Source organism: Mycetomoellerius zeteki, unplaced genomic scaffold (assembly GCF_001594055.1).
Source record: "Mycetomoellerius zeteki isolate Tzet28-1 unplaced genomic scaffold, Tzet1.0 scaffold41, whole genome shotgun sequence".
Taxonomy (NCBI): domain Eukaryota; kingdom Metazoa; phylum Arthropoda; class Insecta; order Hymenoptera; family Formicidae; genus Mycetomoellerius; species Mycetomoellerius zeteki.
Window position 1 is genome coordinate 827,028 of NW_017257403.1, and position 27,743 is coordinate 854,770.

Consider the following 27,743-nt stretch of genomic DNA (forward strand, 5'->3'; position numbering starts at 1 on the left):
GAGTTTACGGTGAGCCGCAGAAATGCTCTCGCCGTCAACGAATGTGTAGACTGAGATTAGGTTGAGACATCAAAACTTATATGTACAACGTTAAAAATTTATTATAAGAATAAATAATTAGTTTATATTATCTATGGGATTTACATAATGTTTTAATATATAAAAACGTTTTAGTAACTTATATCGATGAATGCCTATCATATAATAAATGATAATTCTCTACGCACAATGGTTATAGATTAATTTGCAATATAGCATTCGGCTAATCGTATTTTATCATCGATAACACCTTTATTTCTCTTTATTTTGAATTGTTCTCTGTTTTTATATTCTATAACACCTTTCTCTTTTTCAAACATGCTTTCAATTTATAACAGTTAATTTCAATAAAATTAAAAAAATCTTTTTAGGATATTCTATATATTACAAAACTTTGAAGTTTACGCAAATAGATGGAAGTTAGAGAAAAAGTTGGTTAAAGATAATTCACGCAGTAGGTAAAATCTCAGTAATGGACCTCGCGATTACAATAATAATACATAAAACGCGGTTAATATATCTCGTTAAAATATTGTTAATTAGATTAGCTTACGTACTTAAGTTGATTATAATTTCTTGAGTATGACAAACAGGTACGTTTAAGACATGCCGTTATATTATTGACTTTTATTAAAAGTACGTAAAGTATACATGCGCTCTAAGTGTACAAAATTACAATAGCATTACGTAGAAGAGGTTCCGGTGGAGAGAGTATGTACAACAGGGTAATACATCTATATTTATATGTATATCTATGCATATATGTATATGTATATGTATAAGGAAAGGTTGATGTTTTGGATGTAAGGAGGACAAAGTTAGTAAAGAAACTTAAGATATATGAGCATCGTCATCTTCGTTTCTTAAACCGGCAGAATTTAATCCGTCTCGTATAATCTTTCGATTAAGCGTGGGCTTACAAGAGGATCTCGATATGTGATACACCTGTCCTTCGTTACCTCCGCTTACGCTATTTATTGAGCTAACAGTAAATACATCGCGAACTTTAACGCATCTCGTTTGCTCTTTCTCGAGTTTGATATATAGCGACGTTGCCGCGGCTTCGTCCCGAATGAACTGGAAGACGTATGTCTCTCGAATGTAAAATGTTAAAATGCAATTATCTTTTGCAGTTTTTCAAATATATTTGTAAACTAAGTGCTAAATTTTTTTTTGTTTGCGTCAAAATTACCATTAGGATTAAATATGTACCCCGAAAGCAACGTTTGTCTGATATAAATATATTATAAAGACTACAAATGTGTAGCGTAAAAATATTCTGTAATATAAGACAAACAATTTGCATTCTAACAAAATTTACATTCGAGCAAATACTAAAACGACATTTATCGATCTCGAGCGCAAAGTTCGATCGCTTCGAAATAGCCTTGCAACGAAGCCGGGCAACATGACACGACTTGTCGGAGAATAGACTAAACAAACAAACAGTAACAACAAAAATAAAAAAAATGTTCTCTTTTCGTGATCAATGTAAGCATCGAGCTATTCCGTCGTGCTGTCGACACGACGAATTGGCGCCATCCATTATTTATGACACTGTTGCACCATGCTTGCACGTGCACGGTAAGCTGTGCGATGATCGAAATATTATTTCCAAATTTAAATCTACATAAACACTTGTAATATTTTTCTAATTCTATGATCTATAAAAAGATACTTTTTAATATTCTTAATTCTCTCTTGACAATTCCATTTGAAATAATTAATCATTCGAATCATATTGTATTTAAATTTGTTAATTAATAAAATAGTCTAATATTTCGATCAGCTGCAGCGACGAGTTGCTCGATCTCGTGAAAATAATAGGGAAGGCAACAAAGAGCTTCTTCGAGTCTTCCCTATTTCATTGGTTGTATTTTGGCACGGGGTTGATTGTGAGTCACGCGCGCTTATCTTTCGTCTTGAGGCAAAATTACGCGCAGAATTTTAATTTGAAAAGTATTCGCTTATCAAATATTAAATTTAGAAGAATTCCTTCTATGAAAACGTCATCAATTTTTATAAATAGCCAGCCCTATAAAATCATTAATAAACGTATAACAAATAAATTTACCATAACAGAAATAGAAGAGAAACAACATAACAATCGCGATAAATAAATAAATCAATATCATAAAATGAAATATGTTGCTTCGCCTGTTTTGATAGCAGCAGATTTCAATTATTTCGACATACAATGATTCATAAATCTACGGAGAACACCGTCCAGCGGCTTCGTTCGCAATCAATCTTCCCATACGTCGTGACTCGTTCTCGTTTGAGCGTCTATAGCGAATCGAAATTAGATTCCCGATCGCTAGTCTGTGAAAAGTATCAATTAATAGAAACCGAAATAATAATTTCAGTAGGATATTAAATATTAGTGATCCATAAAAAAAATTCGGATATAAATCCGTAAGACACACTATCTTACCCTATCAGGACTGTATAACGGCGGGTGTTGCGCCGGAAGTCTCAGTGTGCTTCCTAAATCGCGCTCAGCCATGGTGTGACCCTCACTGGCGCTGTCTCTGGTGTCCCTGTTGTCTCTAGTATCCTTGCTGTTTCTTCGGGCGGCGGCGACTTTTGTCGGCGGTTGGATCGTCGTTTCACCGCACGATCTCGCCAGAGTAGAACCAGCCTCGCCTAGATCCAATCTAAGAAGCTTCGTCGGAGCTTGAATGGTTGTCTCGCCGCACGAGCGGGCTAGAGTCGAGTCGAGATCACCCTGAAGATCTCCGCTCCTTAGTACCTTTGTCGCTGGTTCCACAGTGGTTTCACCGCATGAACGTGCCAAGGTAGATTCAGCATCCACAGTACGGGTCACCGTCGCCGATACCTGTCGATAATTAAAACCCTACTTTTTGTACACTTTCTAAACGTCTTAAATTGAAATGAAAACAGAACCGTACCTGAAAACCAGCACTCACAAGAGCACCCGTGGGTGTCATCGGGTTTCTTGTGCCTTGCAAATCAGCTTCCTTACAGTCTTTCGCGCTAGATATACTTTGTTTCCTATTGGCGGGAGAGCTCGTGCCATTGTCGAGATAGTTTATAAGTTTATGTTCCTCGGCAGCAAATGTACTCATGACGGTCTTATTGTAATTTTGTGGTGATTGCGGTGCCGATCGATATTTCGCGCGTGGAATCATAACTGTCAAGGAACGATCACGCTGATCGTCGTTGACTGGTATCGCTGCAGAATAATTAAATTTATTGAATTAAATTGATTGAATTTATAAGCATATATATATATGCATATATATATTATATATATATATATAGAGAGAGAGAGAGCACGACTTTAGCGTGTTATATTTGTAATCAACATTATACGAACGTTATATTATATGTTACACATTATACAATAATATAAATATAAAAATTCTGAATATGAAAGAGGTTGTTTGAAATATAATAAATAAGAAGTGGCAATAGTAAAACATACCGGCTGCAGGCACCATAGTAGCTTTTCTGGGTGAATAACGAGGTTTCGCGCTGATCTTACGAACTGGTCGTTTGTTTGGCGGCAAGGGAGCTATCATTTGCGGCGGCGGTGGCAAAACGTGCGGTACGTGATGCGGTATCGCTAAGTCAGTGACGCTACCCTCGCTGCTGGTATCACCACCTGTTCCGGGGATCATGGCTCGTCTGTCGCCACGCTTTCGATCACGTCCTGGGCGCGAACAGATTGCTAGGAGACCCAGCAAGATCGCGCCGGTAGTCACTAAAGCTATCAATAAGACTGCAAATATATGGAAATATAATTGTTTAAGAGTTTCGTTTTATATGATATTGGTTTGATTTTCTGATTCAATTACAAAATTATTATACTTCATAAGAGATGCTTTTTTTCACCTTTGAGATTAACTTGACATCGTTGACCGCTGTGCCAAGGGAAGCATTCGCATACTTCTTGACCGAGAGAATTGGTAACGCAATGACCTTTGTTATTGCAGCCAGCGCATCCTAGTGGTGCTTGCGAGCATACCCTTCCGGGATACGCTGAATTTTCTGATAAATCAGCCCAGCCTTCTCTACAAGAACATTGATAGGATCCTCGTAAATTGAAGCATGCTGCGTAGGGTGAACAATCATGATGCGGACCGTCTTCCTTGGAAGCGCATTCATCGAAATCGGTCGCCTCGATCTGAATTAAATTGAAGAATGAAATATTAAAAATTCATAATTATAAGAATTGCCTTGAACTTTTGTAGTTATTAATTTATATGTCACGATTAACTTACTGAATCAAGGTTCTTTGAAGCATAGACCTCGGTTCCACCTAAACTATAATTGCTTCCAACTAAGTATTTCCGAAGGACTTCTTTCAATCTGGTTTCATTGGTGTTATCACTTAGTTGCACGTGAAACTCGACCTTTGTAGGATCCGGAATGAATCCAGCAATTTTGAGGCCTCTGTACACATCTCTCAAGTCACTCTGCATTAAAGTTCTATCCAAAGCTTCCTTCGTCGGAACTACCAAACGTTTGTAAGTTGCCGATGTAGAATCGTTTAAGGCAGTGTCATACGCCACGAATTCATGGCCGATACGATCCAAACCAACGCGCAGTGTGTATGTGTAGGTCGCTAAAAATTATTGCGCATTAATTTAAGCATATTAAACCGAGCAATAAATAAGTATATTCGCAAGCAAAATATATCAATAAAAAATACATACGGATTCATTTGTGAACTTACGTTTGCAAGGGCGATCCAGAAACATCCTCGCAAACCCTGGCCGACAGACGCACCTCATCTCGGTTCCTACTTCGGCACATATCTCAGATTTGGATGATTTACACTCCGGTATGCACTGATTCGCAGTTGGTGTAAGAGGTACTATCGGCGCACCAAGTATTCCACCCGTCAGTACTCTATGGATTTCATTACCCATTAGATCCTGCTCATCACGAGAAACTTCCTCCCCATATTCAGCCTCTACCTAAAATTGAAGCAAAATATGCCCGTCTAAATAAAAATTATTTCTTATAATGTTTATTAATTTTTAGTAATTGATAAGAAAATATCGACTTAAGAAAAATCAAAAAATGTCTTGAGTGAAACGCGCTGATGAGAAGCTTCTGTTTATTGTGATGAAAGTAGCACGTAGTATTTATTTCATGAATTAGTACCTCTTCTCCCCCGGGCACAGGTGGTTTCTGATCGCTCATCACGACAAATATGGAGTCATTATCCGCTATGTCATACGTCGAAGGTATCCTAGTAACAATCGGTTGTAAGATTGTTGAAGTTACCGTAGACACTACGCTTGTCGGACGCAGCAGCGTTTCCGTCACAGTCTCGACAGTCGTCGTGGTCATCGTGTGCGTAAGTAAAAGCGTCCTCGTCGTTGGCGGCGAACCCAACACTGATGTTTTAGTTCTCGTCACCGTTGAAGTTTTGAATCTTGTCACCTAATTTACGAGCATTTATATAATCAGTACAGTTGTATATTAGTCAGGTTGTCTATTAATCAGTAATATAATCAATGCGATTATTCAAGAAATAAACAATTTAAATTTATATCGAGATACTCGTACCTCTTTTGGTTGCGTGTGAATAGTAGCGTTGGATTGATTCTTGGCGATGGTACTGGTCGCCTTTACAATATTCTTCGTAAACTGCGTATCCGAGTTGCTTACCTCGGGACGTGTCTTATTGCCCGGTGTTGGTATCAATGTATTGGTTACTTTACTGATTGAACTGTCAACTCTGGTCACAATTATGGATGACTCTTTATTCGCCGTTTTATTCACGACGCTGTATTCGATTATTTGCGGTTTTTGTGTCTTGACATTCGATACTGTCGAATGTTGTTTCTTTTCCGTTTCTATGATGAATGTTAAAGACTCGGTAGGTTCCAATCTTGTCGATGATAGGATGCTTTCTCGGCTAGATTCTAAGAATATCGGATGCTCGGGTCGCTTAACAGGATTTGGTGGAATGTCCAAAACGTACGATCTCGTCGGATCGACATCGCGGTGAATTGTTGACGATTTACTCGGCTGAATATGATCTATTTGAAGTGGCCGCAGTTTTGTCGGTATTACCATATTTGTCGTCAACGTCGATGTTGATTGAATGGCGATTCTAAAATGCAACAATTCAATTATTATAATTTGTTTTAACAGAGATTAAATAATTTACGTACCTAGACACGTGTCTTGTATCAAAAGGTCGCACGGTGTAAATGCTAACATGTTCGCTCATTCGCGTTTCTACAGGTCTGAGGATCTCGGCGACGTCAACTACGACTGGTAAGTCAACAGTACCGTGAATAATTGGGATTTTCGATTCGATATCCTGGATTACTGGGATATGAGACGTCGCGACGGCAGTGGCTATCTGTATGGAACCAGAAACCGCGACAGCTGGTCTCACGGTAGCTATCTCAAGCGGTCTCGTAGTTGCCAATACTGGTGGCGGCGGCACCATGTCCTAAAATATAACAAATATATCGCTAAATTATGCGACTGTTATAAAGACAGATACCTTGTCATCTTACTCTGCCACTGGTGAAAATTTTTTTCAGAGTTTTTATACAAATTAGGACACTTTTCAGAAATATTGAAAAAATCTATATCTTTTTTTAGAATTTTTCACATATATATCAATTTTGAAATATATATTCTAAAATTTCTCATTCTATAATTTCTGAAAAAAATATTTTGGACATCAAATATTTTATAAGATTATCAGATATTATAGAATTAAAAATTTTTGAAAATCTTAGAACATTTCCGAATTCACATATATGACAAATTCTAGAAAAGATGCAGACACTTCTATATATTCTAATTTGTATTAAAAATTCTGAAAAATTTTCTAAAAAGTTATAAAATTAATCAGAATTCTGAAATTTACATAAAAATTTTGAAAAATTATATGAAAAATTCTGAGAAAAATTTTCACCAATATATGAACTGCAAATCAAATATTTTAAAGTTTTACCTGCGACAGTAATTCTACGAGGAAAGGTCTTGTAAGTGACGGTCTTGGGCTGGGTGGAACCATATTTGTGTTAGGCGGTGCAACCGTTGTCGATTCTTTTGAAGGTACATATTTTGGCGGCTTCAAACCTGATTCGTCGGTCGTCATTAAGGCGAATCTATTGTCTATGGGTATATGAGTGGTAGTGATGTCTACCGGTGGTGGTGACAACCCGAGCACATCGCTTGATGGCGGTGGCGGTGGTTTAAGTCCTTCTTGCTCTTTTTTCTTTGATTGATTTGATCCGATCTCCCCATTTAGGGGTGGTGGCATCATGTTTCTAGAGGGAACGTCCTTGATTTTATCCTGTTCGTTTTGAGAATCCGCGGAAGCAAAGTTCGTCTGGTAGGCTGTGTCCAAAGTTTCATCGTTCTTTTTATTTTGTGGTAGATTATGTTTCGTGACTAGCATGCTGGGCGGTCGCTCGGTTTGCGTCTTACTGTCTACCTCTTCGCCCATAGCCTCGACCGACATGGAAAACTTGACATTCGGACGACCATGTGTTTCTAGTCCCGCAGTACCGCTCGAAATGATTACCGGCTCCGGCACTTGAGGTTTTGGTTTTGTCAGGATATGAGGATATTCCGGATGCACTCTCGTGAATGTTCCATGCTCTGGTCGAACAACGACTGGTCTACTCGGACGTTTATTGCCGGTCATAATCGGACGAGATGTGCTATTTTTATTTTCAACTGTTTTCTGTTGAGAAATCTTCACAATATCGGGGACTGCTACATCCGCGTCCCAATTCTGAAGATTATAATTTATTTTTATTCCATGATTCAATGTTTGATTGACAAAAATTTCCGCATTATTCGGTTTGACATTCTCCGGACGTCTTACGGAGTAATCGGGTCTAACTTCTAATTTAATTGGTGGTTTCGTTAGTATCTCTGGCTTAATCCGGGTTAGACTGGGTCTAGAGTCAGGTCTAATCGGTCTAGAGAACGGTCTTCCAGGTCTATCTACCTCAATGCCGAATTGAGGTATGATCGCTGGTGGTTTCAAATCGATGGTATCGTCGCGTTCGAGTGAGTTCAGCGTTGTGACTTGTCCACTTTGCGTCTTGATCGTAACTGGTCTTGCATCTTCATTATGAGGAGCAGGTATACCGTGAACTATTTCATAATCGGGTTTATAGCCTTCTTTGTATCCGTAAGGAGTAGTGGGATCGACATGATTATAAACACCGAAAGGTTTGCCTTGTACCACGGGCAATTCGTAAGGTCTCGTATTGTACGGATCGGTAGCATGAGGTCTTTGCAATAGTGGCTTCCCATCTGTTTCGCGTTCATAAATTACGTCCTGTTCTTGCTCGACTTCCAGCGGTTTGCCTACAACCGTATTGATAGAAATAACTGGTCCATATAAAGTTTGTGATGTCAGAGTTTGGTTGATGCTTTGAGAATTCATTGTGTCTTTTTTGTCCTGACCGTCGGTTTCTTGGCTTCTATTTCCTTTTCCATGATACTGATTCTGATAATTAATGTACTCCGAAGCACCGATGTCAGAATCTAATTGTGTCTGCTCTGTATGTGTATTAGTCTGCCATTTTTCAAGATGATCTGGCAATACATGCTGCGTATTCGTAGCGGATACTTGAGAATACTTGTTTTCTTCCGATATCGGATTTGGATGTAAAGGATTGTGGTATTCTATTGCACCAGTGGGCACGTTATCGTTCTGCTTATTATCAGTTGGCAAATTCGGCGGCGCAACATTACCTATGTTTGTCTTATCCGGATAAATATGCGGTCTATTTTGATTGTTAATTTGAATAGTAAATACATTAGGTGTTATCCGAGTAGGTTCCTGATGAGACTGAAGACTCATTGGTGGACGATGCGGTAACATGAAGGTGCTGTGCGTCTTTATTGGAGGTCTCTGTGGTCCCGAATATATTGGTTTCCTAATCGGCGGATATCCAGTAGGTCGCTCCACGAAGACGTGTCTATCTAAGGGCCGATTGGTCGTCGGTCTTGGTCGCGGTCTCGGTCGATTATTTAGAGCGAATCTAATTGGTTTCTTGTCAGATTTCCAATTGGTACCTAAGGTTATCTCATTTCCAGAATCTGGTTTTCCTAGGAATATATATCGATGTGGAACTTCTGTCGGCGTGACTTCCACACGCCTCGGCGGAGCTTGTTCCATCGAAGTTTGACCATTCGGAAAATGACCACGCACTGGCGGTTGGTGAACTGAATATACGTGAGAATTGACAGACGGATGAGCAGGTTGGGGTCGAACGTTTATTGTCTCTGGTTTGTGATGTACAAGAATTTCTGTATGAACGTGGCCTTGACCGGAACCTCCGGATCCATCGGGTCGTTTGATGAGATGAATCTCCGATGGTCTTTTATCGGGTCTTAGTACAGACGTCTCTGGAATTTCTAGCGGTCTCTCGCGTACGGGTGACAAAATATGCGGACGACTGGAAAAACCTGGTTTTGAAGAAACTTTAAAGTTGGTAGATGGTGATGGAGGAACCATGTAATGAGCTGGATTTTTCTCGCTTGAATATTGAGGTATCTCTTCAACCTAAACATATATATTAGTATAAGAAACAATACTTTACGCGATGACAATCTAATAAAATCAATACACATACCTTTTGAATACCAATGAAACTTGGTCCAACTTCAGGTTCTGGATAAGGTGATGGGTCATCAAAATATTGGCCACTTATATGAGGTTCATTCGTATCTCCAAAAATCAGAGCTTGCGTGCCGCCTTGAGGAATTACTACATTAGCTACTTGACTCGGTTGGATATTGACTAATAAAGGTTGCCCCGTTGATCTATCAATAACGTGTGGGACCTGATGGACTATCGGTTTGGTAGAAATCAGTTTTGACTCTGAGCTCTGTATAATGATAGAACTATCCGGTAATAGAGGATCTTTTTGTGCCCACGGCGGTCGTTTCTGTTCTTCCGAAGATAATATAACTGAAGTCGGATGTGGTTTTTCGATCAGTTTATCCGAATGAATCTTGAAACAAATTATTATATATTACGTAGGTACACATACACTGCATAAATAAATATATATGGTGCATATGTATATAATACAAATAAAACATACTTCATCATGTCTTGCAGGTGATATTAAGGGATCTTTAGCGCTCCATGGTCTTCTATATTTCTCCGGATTCCACTCTGGAACTTTAGGATTCATATTAGGATTCGCATACTGTTCTACGTTTGGTCTGTTAGGTGGTTTAAGTAAGGGATCATTCTCTAGGATATCCTGTTTCGATGCGATTCTCTTAGGCGGTGATGATTGAACGGAAAGCAACTTTTGAGACTGTTTAGGAGCCGTTGGATTTTTATCGAGAGGAATGGAAACCGGTACTTTCAGATGTTCCTCGTAAATCTGATGTGCCGGTAAAATTTGTATTTGCGGATCTTGCGCAGTTTGTTGAGTTTGCACATCGTCGTTGTTCTCCAGCACCTCTAATACAGGATGCACTGGAATATTCGGTACCGGTAATGGTGGTGGTTTCATACCAATGTGCTCTTCGTCCTTCAGAAGCGTTTGCGGCGGTCTCGGCGCCATTTTACCCGGTTTTCCTATGATAACATCGCTATTTGCGGTAATTATTTCACCCGGGGATATCGGTATACCGTCGGCAAGACTGCTGGTCACCTTGTGGCGCGTCTCGGCAATGTAATTATGATTGAGATTCGCCAGATGGGCAGCTAGAAAAGACAATCATTTCATATTTGAAATGCGCTAAATGAAACATAACAATAATTATTATTAGTTTTTTGATAAGAAAGAAGATCATTACCGATATGTTGGCTTTCAGCGGTTTCTATATCACCGTCAGCAAATTCTGCGACAGGTATGTAGATAGGCGATCGTTGTGTTGTGACTTCTTGAATCTCTGCGAGAGGTACGCTGTCGTTTCTACGAGAAGCCGCAGTTTTTCCTTGTAATAATCCGGCCATTGCTGTGATTACCGGTCCCAGAGCGGATAAACTATTTATTCCTAAAGAACCCAGACTAAGAAGAGGTTTGCTAACTGAATCATCGTCTCCGGATTGAGAATTCGGCCTCTTATTTTGTGATACATCGCTTAATATCGTAGTACCATTATTATCCTGTACAAAAATTACAAATCTCGTTTACATATAAAATATTCGCATAATTTAATACGTTCCAGTATATAATAAATATTATGGAAAAAATTTTTTTTCTCGTAATTTAGAAAAAATTTGTAAATGAAATATACCTGTTTATCAATTGAATCTGCTGGCTTCGTATTAGAGTTAGTATTCTCCGACGACGTTTCCGTTGACATTGTAGTTGTCGAGTTGTTCGTGGGACTTTTCTCTTGTTTTTTTATTTCTGTAATAGAGGTTGATTGTGGGAGATTCGAGGTCGCGGTTGGCTCGATCTGATCCTCATCGTCGAAGAAAATAATGGTCGAACCCGTGACGACGTTTTTCACCGGATCAGAATGATGCGCGGTCGTTAATAGAGCGTTCATATAACCGGCGTCTAATAAACTTGGAGCTATTGATTCCGTTACGACGTTTTCAACGATATGTGAACGAGATGTCACAGTTGTTGATGTTTCACCATCTGGACCAGCCTGTATGTGTGTGTATATATAATATATATATATATATATGTATATAACAGGAGAGAGATTTTAAATGTACACTGTTAAATTCATAATGTCAAATTAAATTCAATTTGAGTTATTTTTAATCATTTCTATGGGTCACCACTTCTCCTACTTAATATCGCTGTTAATTTAACTAAAACAATCGATTTAAACAATTTAACTCAATAAAATATACTAAATTTGATTCAAATTTAGTTTATTATTTACTAAGTGCGTATGTTAATATAGACGTATTTACTTTGGAACTAACTATAAAAATGAATTGATTTACATTTTGACATTCATGGAAATTAAAAATAACAAAATAATATTTAATTCAAGAAAGGTTGCCATTGCTCTTTTGATATTTAACAGTGTATATAAGGCGTAAATACAAAGTACCATATTTACCTGCAGTAACGTCGTGAAGTAAGTAAACGTGGTAAGGTATGTTTTAGTAGCGAAGATCTGTATGGGCTCCGGCGTAGGACTAACCGGAGCGATTTTCATGGTTGTTTTTCGCACTGGCACTTTCTCCAATACCACATCAGTCGATGTGGCTACGTTTGTGCGAACTACCGTGCTACCTTTCTCCAAAAATGTGTTGAAATACGTGTATGTGATATAATATGTTTTAGTCATATCCGTCACGCTACTGTCGGTGTTATCTAAAGCAGTCAGGGTAGTTGTGACACTGGTTGGTCGCGGCGGAGGTGCTGATTCTGTCACTATTAGCTAAAAACAAAAATCGAAAAAAAATAAATGCCGTAGTAAATACCAACATAGAAATTTACGGTAAGAAAATAAGCTAACCTGAGTAATCGTGTCGCTAATCGTCTCTATTTTCGTTCGACCTTCTTCCATCAACGTTTTTTCCAACACTGTGGTACTGAGGTATGTATTGGTTTCCGGTCGCGGAGCTTCTGATGGCTCGAGAATCATGTCTAGGTAATGTTGCGGCGCGGTAACCGTGTTCGTTATGACTCTCGTGCTACTTTCTAAGGCGTCATTCACATCCGGATGATCTGTGTTCAAAGTCAAATATGTATACGTCGTTTTAAATACTTCGGTGCGTAAGGTCGGAGATGCATCCAGAGTAACAGCTGCTGTTTCGGAGCCAGGTTTTCTGTGTCGTTCCTCTGTTGCTGTATTCGCTACCACCTAGAAATAATAATAAAATTATTATACCAATGAGAATTTTTGTAAGTCGTTTTAAAAACTGATTATTGATTATGTGAAATCTGTTGTATTGATGATATACATATATATATATAATATATAAAATGTGTGAAAAAGAGATTAAAACTCAAAGACATTTAATTTAACATCAAAGAGAGATTCAATATCGTAATCAAACTTTTTTGTAATAATTTTTCTTGATTAATGATAATCAGATCTTTTTAAAAGAAACATTATATTAAAATTATGGACCACCGCTATTAATACCATTTTACAACTGACAAAAAGTAAGTCCAACACGTTGCAACCTTATCTATCTTCTTCACAGTAATATCTTTTGTAAAGTAATATATTTCTTACACATTTTTTAAACATTTAATTTGTAAATGAAATATTATTTCATATATTTTTAAAATTGTTTATAAATTATAAAAGGGAATAGAGAGTTTCTATTTAAATATATATATATATTTATATATAATATATACAAATACGTTTGCGTAAGCACCTGCTGCTCCGTTGAAACGGTAGTCGTTCCATCCTTGGTGATTGTGCTGAGGTACGTGAAAGTTGTTGTGCAAGTCTTCGTGACAAACTCGTTCGGCTTATCCTGCGGCAGGAGCATGACCACCGCTTCTGACAAGGTGAGGGTAGGTTGAGGATTTGAGTTTTCCCATCGTAGAGCCGGAGTTGGTCCGGCGACAATGACTTCTACGCCGTTTGACATTACGCGGGTCGCTAAATTAAATCTGCGCCCTTCTTCTTCATCCTTCGCCTCGTACTCTCCTGTCGTTACGATATCATAAATAACGTATTGCATATATGTTTAGAGATATAAGAGAAGTTGCTTTGCAATATCGATTTAATTATTGTTTATTCGAAGATATTGAAAAAAAATATTGTAGCGATATGAAAGATACTGTCGGAAAATTGTAATCTTACCTATTGTGGTTTAAATCAACGATCAAATAATATCTGTATTAATGTAAGATTAAAAAGAATCGTATACTCGGATTACAATCGAATATACGACAAATTTTTACAGAGAAAGATACAACTGATAAAGTTATGTAATTATAATATAGGGGGGATTAATATTCATATGTATCGTACATTTAAAAAAACGCAAATTCAGGTATATACAGCGTCGTTTTGTCCATATACAGTATTTACATTTCATACAGGGCTGTAATGTACAGGAAAAAATTTAGAATACCAAAAACCAATTGACACAATATTTAACAGAGCATTTACACAGTCCAACAGTCCGTTTCGTACAAGTTTAACAGAATTCGCGTAATCAGGAAGTCTATAGCGAAAAAAAGTTTAGTCTAAGGATTATATTACATACGGCGATCACCGTGTGCACTCAACGTTGAAATGGCTATCTCGTTGTCTTTTTTAACAAGTTTATGTATCTCGATTAATATTATCTCGTTAAAACATCATTTATGTTTTATGTATCGATTTATTTCAACGTTTTTGTGCACTTGTGCGATCGACGTGAGAGAGAGGTCTCAGATGGGTAAAAGGTACTACTCACCGACAACGGGTACTGGATTATACACAGATGATACGAAGCCGGCTGACGACTCCACGGTAGGAGTAACAGTCACCGTGACGGGCACCGTCAACGTAAGTGTCGTCACTCTCGGTCGTACGGTCGTCGACGACGTCACTTTGGTCTCCAGTCCGTTAAGTTGCGTCACCACGTACGTATACGTCCTTAGTCGCGTCGACGTCACTACCGTTTCCGTATAATAAACGCTCGTACTGGGCTCCAACGCGAGATCCGGCGTGGTTTTAGTCTCTAGATTAATCGTGGCTGATTTCGACGGTAAGATCTCGGGGAAATCGAGGCGAGATAATGACAAGTAAAGATCATCCGCTAGTCCGGCCTCGATCTCCTCCGGCGTAATCTCACTCGTGACTTTCGTCGCGGGGACTGTTTCGCGGGTGTAATTTGCGCTGAGGGATATCACGCTGGGTATGTACGAATCATCAAGATAATTGGTATCAGTGTCGCGTATCGATGACTTCGTAGTCTCAAGCGGTATAACGCTCTCGAAGCTCGGTGCGATTACGATTGTATCAGATGGAAGGACCGTCCCGATTAGAGAAATCTGGGTCGAATTAGAGTCAATTATGACATCCGGTTGGAGAGGTCGTACTGTTGGAATTTCTTCTGAGTTCTCGCTGATCGTTTCTGGCATCATGCTGCGTTCTGTAGTATCTTCAGCAGCTTCGGTTGATTCTTGCTCTTTACTTTCTTTACCGAGCATTATTGTCTCGGTAACCGAAGTAATTTCTTCCGTCGTGATGTTTTCTTTATCGGGAAGACTCGTAGATTCATCGGGCACGTTTAATGTAGTGATGTCCTCCATGAAAGTAGTTTGCTCTTCAAGGGTGGCAATGGTAGTAATTTGTTCTTTCGTTGTAAATTTATCGTCATCATCTTTTTTAACAGTAAGTTCAGTGGTCGGTACATATTCATTTAAAACAATGGTTTTCGTTGATATCTCTGTATTATTAACATCTTCCAAAGCGATCGATTCCGTTATATTTATTGATGCATTATCAGATCCTTCAGGCGCTTTTATTGTTTATCTGGTTGCATCTCAACGTCACTCTTATTAGGTACAATATTATCTTCATCCTTAGGAGAAATCGTGAGATGCTCGTCTTCCATTAAAATCGTGACTTTGTTTGCATTTTCAGTCGTAGTAGTCGTGTCATCATCTTCGTATTCATCTTCCTCGTCATCAGATAGAGGGAAGAAGAAATTGTCAGTAATAATCACTGGCGAGTTTAATGTACTTTCTTCGGATATAGTATAGCTGCCATCCGACGATACAAGACTTGCTTCCTCGTCAGGTTTGTTATCAATAAGATTCGGTGTCTCTTCGAGACTGGGCGTAATGACAGAATGATCTTTTTCTCTAACAATTTCACTCTCATACTCTTTCTCGTCTTCTTCGTCTGAATATTCATCGTATTCGGAAGAAGGTGCGGTGAAGAATCCAGTAGTGATAATAGCAAGAGTCGATGTCGGAAATATCGGACGCACCGCGACCAATTTTCTCCTGGTTACTCTGACTTTATTTTTAGTCGATGTCGGCGTAGATTGAAGTTTTCTACGTCTGGTTACAGTTACTTTGTGTCTTCCAAAACCAGTAGGTTGATAACTTCCATAGTCTGCCGGAATGTCAGTCGGATTAATCGAGTTTCCCGATCCAATAGTTCTGACACGCGTCACCACGATTCTTCGTGGTGTATGCGTTGTAGACGTAGTATACGCGATATCTTTGGTGCGAGGTATCAAGGGTCTGCGCCTGACGACCGTAAATTTATGTTGTCTAGCAGTTCTACTACGCACCACGGGTACTCGAATTCTAACACGCTTCCGTGGTGTTTCCTCGAAGGCTTCGTCATCATCGTCGATCCTTTCATTGTTTATATAATCCTCGTTTGTGGACCATGTATCATCAATGTCTTCTCTCCTGCGATCAATATTCCTACTTCCATATTGCACCGATTCAGCGTAGAGATTACCTGCAATGGCGATTGTTCCACTCGATTGTTCGAATCACATCTCGCCTTGTATTTAAGTTCACTCCGCGATATAATAAAAATCTATATTATCAAGCAGAGTGCAACGATAAAGCCGTTCTCGGGTGTTGCTTTTGTGATGTATTGATTGATTGGAGTTAAATAACGCTGCCGTCTCGTGTTCGGTTTTTGTGTGCTCATCCGATTGAATTTCGCCATATACATTTTGCGTTTTAATAACGTTATCAGGCGCTTGCACGACTGTCTGTTTGTTGTAATGTTGTTGGCGAGACGGAAGAGTATCATGTCCGGTTTTGTCGTGTGGGCGCGCGTGCGGCGGCAGACCGAGGTTATGTTAGTAAAAGGAAATAAGGGACGACGCTCAAAGAGGATATTTTTAAGAAGGAAATAGAGAAGAAGTTCAAAAGAGGTTGGGAGAGAGCGAACTGAATACGGGACGGCCATTCTCACGAATGACTTTTGTTTCATCGAAGTCAATTACCCATGACCTTTCCTTTACGCAATTTTAAGGAAAGGGATCCCGGCAGTCTCGGGATTTTCTATATTACATACGCAGCAACTTTGATTTTTATCGACATTGCTCGTTTTCTTCCCACTATGACGTGCCCGAAGAAGCTGAACCGACGCTCTCCGGATGAAAGAGATTCGGAAAAACCGGTTAGCCTTTAAGGCGATTCTCTAAGTGGGTTTCAATAACATAATGGACATATAATATAAGGGTGAAAGAAAGAGGAAGATGAGGAGCGGGGAAGGATTTTTGTATAACACAGAAGGAAATAAAATTAGGTATAGATGGACGTGGAAATATGCCGTCCGACGTCACCCACTACGCTCTCGAGACTTTGTGTTGGTGCGTGGTCGATAGGGTCTTCGCTTCCCGCCAGAATGGCAACGGCCACCGGTCCAGCGTGCAACGACGGTGGTATGGAAGGTCGGACTTCGACGGCTCTTTCCGAAGCGTCTCTTCGTCTTCTCGACGCGGTGGCAGAATTGACTTTCACAGTACTCAGAACGGTGCTGAATTCTCCGGGTCTACGGCCGGAAACGTAGAGCGTTACCACGCTAGATTCAGCCTTTGCGGAAGCTTTGGATTCTTTTTTCTTGTCGTTCAATTTACCGCGTCCGCGTGGTCTGGATGATTTTTGGTATTCTTCCGCATCGTCCTCATAATATTCGTAGCTATCGTGTTTATAATCGGAATCGGCCGGCTGATGTCTTCTCTCGACTTCTCCCGGTAAGGTGTTACTTTGCGTGAATGGAGCAGCCGCGAACAGAGGATCTAGCAACGGATTGAGATTCTGTGGCTGCGTCTGCGGTTGTTGGAGTAACAACAAGAGGGAATTTATGTTGGCCGCCGGTATCGCGGCTGTTGGAGTCACCACAACGGTGTCCGTTATGAATTCCGTCGCAGTAACGACGTTGGTCGTGGAGTCGACCAGAGTCGTCAGAATCTCCTTACCGCGGAAGGTGAGGGGAATGGTAGTATTTTGATGTTTCGTTATTGTAGTGACGTAGGAGGTGGTGCGTATGTTATACTGCGTGGTGGGTGTGGCTTGGGATAACAAAGAATTCGGTTGACCTAATTGACCCAGAAGTAATTGTGAAAGAAGAATATTGGCGAGGGGAGCATTGCCAGGCAAGGAAGGCTGTACCGTAGAAACTATGTTCTCCACGGAGAACATCGTTGTGGGTATAATAACCGATTGAGAGACGCGACGGCCATTGAGGCTTGTGAGGGTGTGCGAGATACGAGTAGTAGGTGTCTCGTGCAGCAAGAATCGTGTAACCTCGGTCTGACCTTGATTATTGGTACCCGTCACTTCGCTAACGATCACTACGAGCGGTTTTCCGTCTCCAGCTGTTACCGTGGTATATTGAGAAGGTCCGAGGATTTCAGTGCTTGGTTGCTGCGTTATAATATTTCGATGTTCTGTAACGCCATTGTTCAGCACAGGAATTGTCACTTCCGTTGGTACGTAATGCGTCACAGTTATGGTGCCGTCGAAATTTGGATATATAGTAGGCGCTTCCCGGATATCCTCAAAGGTTCCTCTACCTCTTGTAGGAACTCTTCTGTTTCCATTTCTTCCGTTCGATGATCTTGAGCGAGACGATGGTACTCTTCGAGAATTCGTTGAAGATTCTGTCGGTTTAGAAGATCCATTTCGTAATCTCGGTGGTCTCACTCTTCCGTTGTCAGGTTTACTAGTAGATCTACTATTCGTTCTGGAAGGAGAAATCGGCCTCTTGTATCCCGATCTGTTAGAAGAGGTGTCCTTTTCTCTTAATGTAAATTGTCTTCCATTGTTCGAGGCTGGAGACGGTTTTATTCTGACAGATCCATTTCTATTTCCATTAGATGGTTTTGATCTGGTTCTAGGTTTACTTTGCTGACTCGACAACTCTGATGTTTCTGCCGTTTGGTCGGGATTAGATAACTTCTGCGATTGTTGAGGCGTTAAACTACGTGCACGATTATTATAACGAGCGGAAGGTTTCGGTGCTGTTTTTATAATATCTTCTTTATTTGCTATGGCGTCTAATGAATCGGATCTCTCTTCCGTTTTTGCAAAAGAGGATTGAGCGGGTCTACGGAAACGATTACTGTATGCTCTAAGCTGGCTAGCCTGACGTCGAACTCTTCTTGTTCTGGCTCCAAAAGGTCTAATTTGTACGACAGATCCAACAGCTTTTCCAGAACGACGATTTCCATTTACGTTAGATCTTTTATCTTCATGTTCGGATCCTTCGTAATCATTGTCTGATATTTCTTCAACGGGTTCGTCTTCCAAATCTTCGTTGTTTTCGTTTTGTCCTTCATTTGGCTCGGTCGATTCTTCAGTAGTTGCTTCTTGCTTCCTACCAAGAAATCCACGTGGTGGGAATAGACCTGTATTACTCGGTCGTGTTCTCGTAGATACCGGAGGAGTTGCTCTGTTATTTGTTCGTCCATTGGTTACTCTAGGAACTGTTGGCGCGCTCGGTCTGTTTAAATTTCCCGATCGTCTCGGAGTTGTGGTCGTTGATGGTCTTGAAGTAGTTACCGATCTGCCGTTGCTAGTTAAATTAATGGGTCTGCGGAATCTCAGGAGCGGATTCGTAGATCTCCTAGATGATTCTGTCGTAGTTTGCAGAGGAGTGGTAACGGTTTCACCATCGACATATTCTGTAAACGGTGTTTCATCCGTTATGAGGGTAGTCGTGGTGAACTCATTGGCATCGTTTTCTTGATCGTCTTGTCTGACGGTAGGTTGTCCTCTCAATAAGGTTGATGATGGTCTAATACCTGCACGGAATCTCGATGAGGCACCGGGAAATGCAGAACTTGAAGCGCGAGTTGCGATCCTAGCAGAGGATCCTCTTACAGACGTAGGACCGCGTCTGTTGCTTTGAAACACGGATGACGGAGTTATTCGCGGCGGTGCTCTACCTCGAGTACTGCCCGCTGGGAATGTCGAGCTTGAAGTAGTGGCGGATCCGCGTCTGCCCGAAAATCTTCTGGAACCTGAAGAAGATAACGTCGAAGAGTACGGCCCGATCGGCGAAGTGACGCGACCCCGCGATGATGCGAACCTGTTACCCTTGCCAGCTAAAGTGGCAGTTATCGTCGGGGTTATATCTGTTCTGGTAATAGTCGTCGCGGCTTGCGCGCCTTTGCGTTTCGGATTAAAAGTCGGCCTGTTCCTGGAGGCGAACGGTCTGATGACTGGCGTGAAGGTTCTCTTTCTTGTCGAGAATGTCAAGCGTGATTTCTTTTTAGAACTTTGCCCGTCATCGTCTTCCTCGCCCTCTTCATCATCTTCTTCATCCTGGCCGGAGTCCTCGTCTTCATCGGAAGATTCTGAATGATCTTCGGAAGATTGAATAACGGCGGGAGAAGGTGATATTTCCTGTATACCTGTCGATTGACTTGGAGGTAGAGTAGAAGTTGGCGCGATATTCCTCGTGGAACTCGGCACAAAGAAGCTAGAAGTACTTTCAATAATCTGAGCATATCTTCCCTCAATGCTGGTGCCAATTACTTTTGATTGGTAAAATGTAGTGGTACCGTTATTCTCCATTTGACCTTGAATCAAACGTACTAGGCCAGTTCGATGACCTTGAATCGGCGGAATGCTTGCTTTTCTTTCCTCATCTATCTTCGTGCTTGACGTACTTTCGATCACTTTAGCGTAAGTACCCTCGAAAAGCGTACCAATTTGTTTAGTCGTAAAGTAAACAGTGGTGACTTCGTCAGCGTCTACTACGCTTCCTCTATTCAAAGATAAAACTCCTGTAGAGAGGACCGGTGTAGCTATCGACGAAGAAGGTAATGGCGGTGTTTCTATTCTCGTCGAGCTCTTTTCCACTCGTGCGTAATATCCATCTATATAAGTACCGTATACATCCGTCGTGTAATGAGTCGTAGTATCTTCATGTATTTCACTCGAACGTATTGTCGAAATCAAACCTGTTTTGAAAGTTTCAGGTATCTTAGACGATGTCACGGTTTTATCATCGGTATTTATTGTCTGAATTGACGGATACACAGGTCCACCGATCGCGCGACCGGTTGCCTGTTGTGTCGCAATATCTGGTATCGATACGCTAGTTACGGTCTCCAGTCTGCTAGACAAGATTGTCTCATTTCCGACGTAAGATGTAGTGAAGTAAGTGAATGTTGTGTAGAATGTTGTGGGCTCGGGTGAAAATGATGAAATGTTCACTGCGTTTTGATCGTCTGGTCTGGTTGTAATTGGCGATGGTTCATTTATATTTTCGGTGATAGATTTTTCAGATCCAGCACTGCTGACAGGTGTTACTTCGTTATCCGCCGTAATCTTGGACTCCTCTTCGTTGACTGATTCCTCCTCTAACGGTGGATTTACAGTTGGCGTATAAGTCATTATTACTCCAAGCTCTACTGTAGGCGTAGGCGAAACGCCCGTTGTAACAACGTTGCTGACTGTTTCCTCACGACTAGTGGTTATGGTGTCACCACCCTTGTAGAACGTCGTCCAATATGTAAAGGTCGTGAAATATGTCACCGGCAGGGTGCTAGTTGGAACCGGCACTACGATGGACGGCCTTAAAGTCTCCGTGACGACATTTGTAACTGTCTCCAGACGACTGGCGATATTAGTTTGATCGCCCTTATACATTGTCGTGAAGTATGTGAAAGTCGTGTAACTAGTTTGTAGAAGCAATGTTGGCGCGGGTTCTACTTCGTGGTTGTTAGATTCCGACAATTCCTGATCTTCAGGAACGATGTTTCTCTTGTCCACATCTAGAACAGTGCCGCCACCAGAACTGGAAGAGGATACGACATCCGTGATCATGGACCCCAGAACTTCCACCTCAGTTGAAGGATTAGGAGTTACTTGCGCGCCTACTTGGAAATTACGAAATAGACGCTCAGTGGTGGATTGATCTTCCAAAGTGGTAGGTTCCTCCGTTGTAATCTCCGTATTATTTTCAGTAGTTTCAGCATGTATTACTTGATCGGTGTTATTTTGCTGAATTTTCTTTGCTAATAAAAATGCCTCTTCTTGTGACTTTTGACGTTGAAGAGCTTCTAAATAAGCCAAAATTTCTGGAGGAGGCGCAGGCTTATTTTCGACAGATTGAGATCTCGGCGTCGTTGGTCGAACCGTCTCCTGCGGAACCGATTGAACCTTGGTAGGTGTAATTGTCTCTGTGACGACGTTAGTGAAAACCTCGGTTCGCGTCTCGATTTCCGTTTCATCATCTACAAAGATAGTGGTAAAGTACGTATATGTCGTATAATATGTCTTCACCTGTTCCTTTATTTCTACGCTCGCCATAGCTGGCGTGGGGCTTGGTTCTAAATCGGTGGTCCAGCCATCAGATGTTTCAAAATCATCAATAGTCGTGATGGATTCCGTTGGAATGTTCTCGTGTAACGTGGTATCCTGCTGCTGGAAAGTGGTTAGACTTTCCTCTGTCGTTTCATCAGGAACTTCTTGCTCGATACCTTCATTGAATTTCTCGGGAGTGCGACCATTTGTTATTACCGACGGCAAGACATTTTGTGATATCGTCGTTGGCGATATCAGAACAGACTCGTCTTTATTGAAGAGACCGGCAACAACGGCAGAAACACCATTTGGTCCAACAGTTTGCGTGATAACATTAGTCTCGACAACTCGCCGACTGGATACACTAGATGTAGTTTCTTGAAAGAATGTCGTTAGATACGTATACGTCGTGTACAAAGTTTTAAAAATGAGCTCTATTTCCTCATCTTGTTTGGTAGTTTGCTCCTCTTCAGTTTCATTAGGCAAGTTTGGTGTTTTCTGCTTTGAGCCTGGCGAGGTAGTAGGACGAATTAAATTTTTAGTCGAGGTAGGTCGAATTAACTCTGTCAAAAACGTTATCTCAGAAGAGACTACCTCCCGAGAACGTATCGAAGTCGTAGTCTGATCACTACCGCCCGGAATGAAGAAAGTTGTGAAGTATGTAAACGTCTTGTAAACGGTAGACGGCAGTAATCTAGTAGCCAACGTTACTTTTTCTTCCACGTTGCCTGAATCATGTTTATGTCCGGGTTGGAGATTATTTTGAGGAGAGCCGCCTTTGATACTACGACCCTGAGGATCTCCTGGCACAATATCGTTAGGAATTTCGTCGTCTAAAGTCGGTAGCACCGATTCGGTCGTTCCTAATACTCTTCTTGCACTTTCTAAGATGTCCTTTAGTGTTGTTAAGACACTGTCCGTTGTGCCTCTCAACGGAGTAGTCAGTTCATTCTCTTCTTCGCTAGTCGTGATGGTCGTCGGCGTAGTAGAAGGCAGTGCTTCGACAGTAGTATCCTGATCGTCGAATTCTGTTTCAGTTGTATCGTATTCCGTAGTTGTGTCGGCTTCATATGTTACAGTGGCATCATCCGGGAAGAAATACACGTTTGAAGATGTATGAATTATTTGCGCATAATTCGTGCCGATATATGTACCATAAATGAGACTTTTGTAATGTGTCGTCGTACCGTCTAACGAAGTAGTAGAATCAACGATCTTCACAAGACCCGTTGGCTTCAACGATCCCGTTTCGACATCGGGTACCAGCAGTAACGGTTCCGTGGATCTCTTGGATGATTCGACGTCAATTTCCTCGGTGACGCTTGGCTGAATATTATCGCGATTGATAGAGCTCAGAAGTTGATCGTCCGAACCGTGTTTCCGGTCCCCTTCATAAGGTCGATCGGTTCTTGCGTGTTCCATCACAGTCGTTGGCTGAATCTTTAATACTGCTATACCATCATCCGGACGAAGCGTGGCATCGCCTTTAATCGTGGTGGCGGGACGTCCTATGGGTGCGGGTGACGTGCTCGGCGAAAAGACGATGACGGTATCGCCGACCGTTGTCGTGAAATCCGCAAAGCCATGGTAGGTCACTGTAGCGAGAGGCTTCATATCTAACTTTTTTTGCGGAGGAGTTTTCACCTGCGGTTTAAAAATCTTCGGTGTTCGAAGTCTAAAGTTTCTCGATTGTACATCGTCGAACGAATCAAAGTTGTTTGACACGTACTCGTGTTTGACGGTATAAGTAGGCAGATCGGCCGGTCGAACCTTCTCTGGCTTCAATCTCTGCGTATCCATATTTAGCTCTCTTTTATTGAATACATCATTTTCTTTGGACAGTTCGTCCAGTTTCGAGATATCCTTTTTCTTTTCATTTGATTCTGTATTGATTTTATCACTCAGCGTTTCACGAGCCTTGAACGGCGCATTATCAAGGGCCAATCGAAGCTGCCAATCGTCTTCCGGTGTTCTCGAGGGATAAACGACATAGGGACTCGCCGAATCCGGCGTTGGATTTTGGTAAACTCTGCTGGATGAAGATAGAATTCTCGCGTAGAGACGACCGTTGTCCAAGGTCGTGCCCACAACTTGAGTGGCGAATTCGGTACTCGCGCCATGTTGCACGAATGTCCGTGCCGTTTTCGTCAATAATCCAACTGGTGGTAATGACTTTCCATAAGGAATTGCCGATACCAATAGAACTGTGGTCACTCCTGAGTAGCCAAGTTCAAAAGAAATATACGGAATAATATGTTATAACGGCATAGAAACATGTCGCGTCGATAATTTGTCAATGGAATTGTCGGCAACGAATAAAGAAACAGGAGAGAGCGATTACATCAGCAAAACGGGACGCGAAGTTATAGAAATGTGATTGATTTGGAATCAAGCGTAAATATGTGCAACGAATTTGATTCGTTCAGTCGCATTTCACGTTTACGAGCCGTCCATGTCATAATCGTGTACCGAAATACGTCAGCGTCGTTTGTTTGCGTCAGTCAATGTTCACGCCGTAATATTGTATTTTTTTTTATCGTAATGTAGGTCGTCAGAGAGACGGAGTGGCGGACGGACGTTGGAGGCAGACGGCATCCGTTGTTGAGAAGAGTTGAAGGCGGGGAGCAGACAGGAGCAGTAACAGAAACAGAAAAAAAGAGACAGACGATCTTAGTAGATGAGCCTTCTTCTTTCGTAGCCTAGAACACTTGTTGCAACACTATCCGCGGTACCCCGCTTAATTTGCATCGTTACCTTACTTCTCAAAAAAGTGTTCCTTGAAGTAAGAAAAGTTAGCATGCTTACGAGGAAAAGAAAGAAAGATATTTTATAGCCATTAGTTAAGTTGCTTATGTACAACCCCTAAGTCCTGAAAATTCTAAGATCACGCACATTGAGCGCAGTTTTCTTTATTAAAAAGAATTGAAATATCTAAAATAATTAAAATAGCATATTTTTATTTTATTGTTACTTCATTATTTTTAAAGAACTTGAAATATTTAAAAACTTTCCGCACAACGTGATGAATTTTCATGTTTTGAGGAGGAACATCTCGCAATTAATTGTATTACAGATCTCAAAGCCAGATACCAGTGAAACGAGATGATATATGCATATTATATTCAACTCAGCGATAGAAAAGTGTGTATAACCGCTTGAGAAATTTATTTACACGGCCGCACCTCGCGTCAACACGCACATGGATAATTGAAATACGCAAAATGATGTATCGTGAGAAGAGATAAGTTATATAGAGAGCAGAGACAAAGAACAAAAGCGGAAAGATCGTTCTATGTTACAGGCTTGTACTCAAACTTGACACAGAATCGTTAAATCTAAGATGTAAAAATAGATATTTTTATCAGACAACTGGAAAAACTCATTTGAAAAGCTCAATTTTGAGTGCAATCCTTGTCTGCGTGTATCGATGTGATTCAGGTGTCGCAAATGTGTCACGATTAGCATACATTTGTTAGACACGTAAACATTTACGGAGAGACTTACCTTCTAGATCCCTTTCTATCCTGGAAGCTCTAATATTATCTGATAAAACTTCATCTGTAAGAAAAGAAAAAAAAATATTTTTAACGCACATGTCTTTAATCGACTTAATTAATATTAATGCCTAATTTGTGCATATATAAGTGAGATACAAGGTCGCTTCGATGCATTCGACAGAGGAAGCGTGGGTGGTGAAAGGAAATTATTGAAGGATGTTATAAAAGTAGGAGCGCGCTTCATTTGGTCATCGTCATAGTTCCTCGCGAAATAATTGCTATGCGTCATACGGATGTCATCATAATCATAGACATTTTTTATACTGCAACAGCAATTTCGCTTTTGTTATTTATAAAGAGAGAAGAAGAACGTGGAACCTGGAAGTTTCAAGTATAACACTCATAAAATTTTTCCGGGTATCTCAAGAAGTAAATTGCGCATTTACTCACAATTTAGGAAAAAAAAACCGAGAAGAAGCGGATAAGAAAAAAAGCGAATGTAAATGCAATCTTCGTGTCTAGGAAGGTGCGTGTCTATAGGAATGGATATAGAGAGAGAGGGCTCCAGACGCCGGCGACACCGAAGATGTCGTCCGGAGGCCGCGACGTACAGTTATCTGACCGACTCCTTTTCTCGCAAGGAATATCTTTACGTAGTTTACTTCCCGCGTACACGTGATCGCCTGTGCACTTGCGTGTACACGTGACTGCATATGCTACATCTTGAATAGCTACAAGTGCCTTTCTATATTATAGCGTCTATGATTTGATTGTAGTGACTGGTTGATCCACGTAGAAAAGAATCAATAACAAATTGAACCTATCATGTATCATCAGACGTTCTTTTACCAAATACGATTGTTTACAAACATTTTGTCACGGAAATATTTTGGTTTCTCGTTGTTCAATCCTTGTTGACATTCAATGAATAACAAAGATACAATAACATTTGTGTCTCCTAGAAAAGCAGCTTTAGAATGTCGAGGAATGGTGTATCGCGATCATTACCCAATGATCCTGTGGCGTTGAACTCGCGAAGCTACCGGGGCAGGTGACATCCGGTTTATTCGACGACGAGCATTTCTCCGTATCGTGGTAATCGGGACCGACGTACTGAGGTCATCCTTGTCCCCGGCCACATTGGGTCAGCTGGTCGACTTCGCGTCGCCCTTCTTTTCCCGACGTCTGGCCTCCGGCTAACCAAGCCGTTTCGCGGCAAACCGGTCGTCGCGTTTCGCGGCAAGCGGTCGTCGCGTCACGTTACCCAACAATCGGTAACGATCGCGGTCGCGTCGACGTACGTGGGAGAGAGAATTCGTGTTTGACAACGTGCACCGCGTGCACACGTTATTTCGATGCGACTTGAATCGCATTATGAAATCCGCTGCGTCTCATGATTACACCAATCTGTCGCACCAACTCATCATGCATATTAACGCTCAGGGATAAAATTTCGCACAAACGGAATAAATTTATTTGTATGTAGGTATACGTTTCTTAACGAAGCTATAACTGCTACGTAACGCGAGATTGTGAGTGAACGTTGAATAGGATTACGAAAGCATTCCGGATGGCAATGTGACGTGTCGACGAACCATTTCTGTTACTTTCGAGTTGCATGATTTCACGCATAATTTTCCCGCATAGTTTCCCGCGTTTGCACGACATCGTAAAGTTCCAGATTCTGGTATTCGAAGGTGCGTTTACTCACGTTCGTAAAGTAGTAAGGAGATACTCGGGGCCCACCTGACGATCGACTTCCACGTACGCAGCTGCATAATCGCGGTTGCATAGGCAAGGGCTACCTTGAGCTCGTTTTCTTGCACGATACTCGAACGAAGAGAAATCCTCCGGGAATTACGTTCGTTTCGTAAGAATAATTCGTCCATTCATGTCGCGCTGTCTGCGACCCGCGGCTAATACCCGAAAGATTTTTCTCGCCATAAGAACGATGATTGCTCCCGGGTAATCTCAGCAGGGCTTGTTTAATAGCGACGACAAGTGGCGTATTGCGCCAACGAGATTCCACAATGATGGATAGGGTCATCAACAT

General features: G+C 41.1%; 1 protein-coding gene across 1 annotated transcript; it reads right to left on the bottom strand.

The window, feature by feature from the left end:
• Positions 1-1,743: 1,743 nt before the first annotated feature.
• Positions 1,744-27,743, bottom strand: LOC108726298 (uncharacterized). Its single transcript, XM_018453769.1, is given in 24 exon segments — positions 1,744-2,361; positions 2,474-2,878; positions 2,952-3,235; positions 3,488-3,784; positions 3,898-4,189; positions 4,287-4,630; positions 4,742-4,985; positions 5,176-5,457; positions 5,584-6,133; positions 6,195-6,481; positions 6,995-9,571; positions 9,642-10,022; positions 10,116-10,732; positions 10,825-11,137; positions 11,269-11,631; positions 12,058-12,381; positions 12,460-12,807; positions 13,334-13,611; positions 14,369-15,427; positions 15,430-16,397; positions 16,834-16,840; positions 17,219-24,409; positions 25,698-25,751; positions 27,614-27,743. Coding segments are annotated over 24 exon segments (17,631 nt in total). The 3' UTR covers positions 1,744-2,325.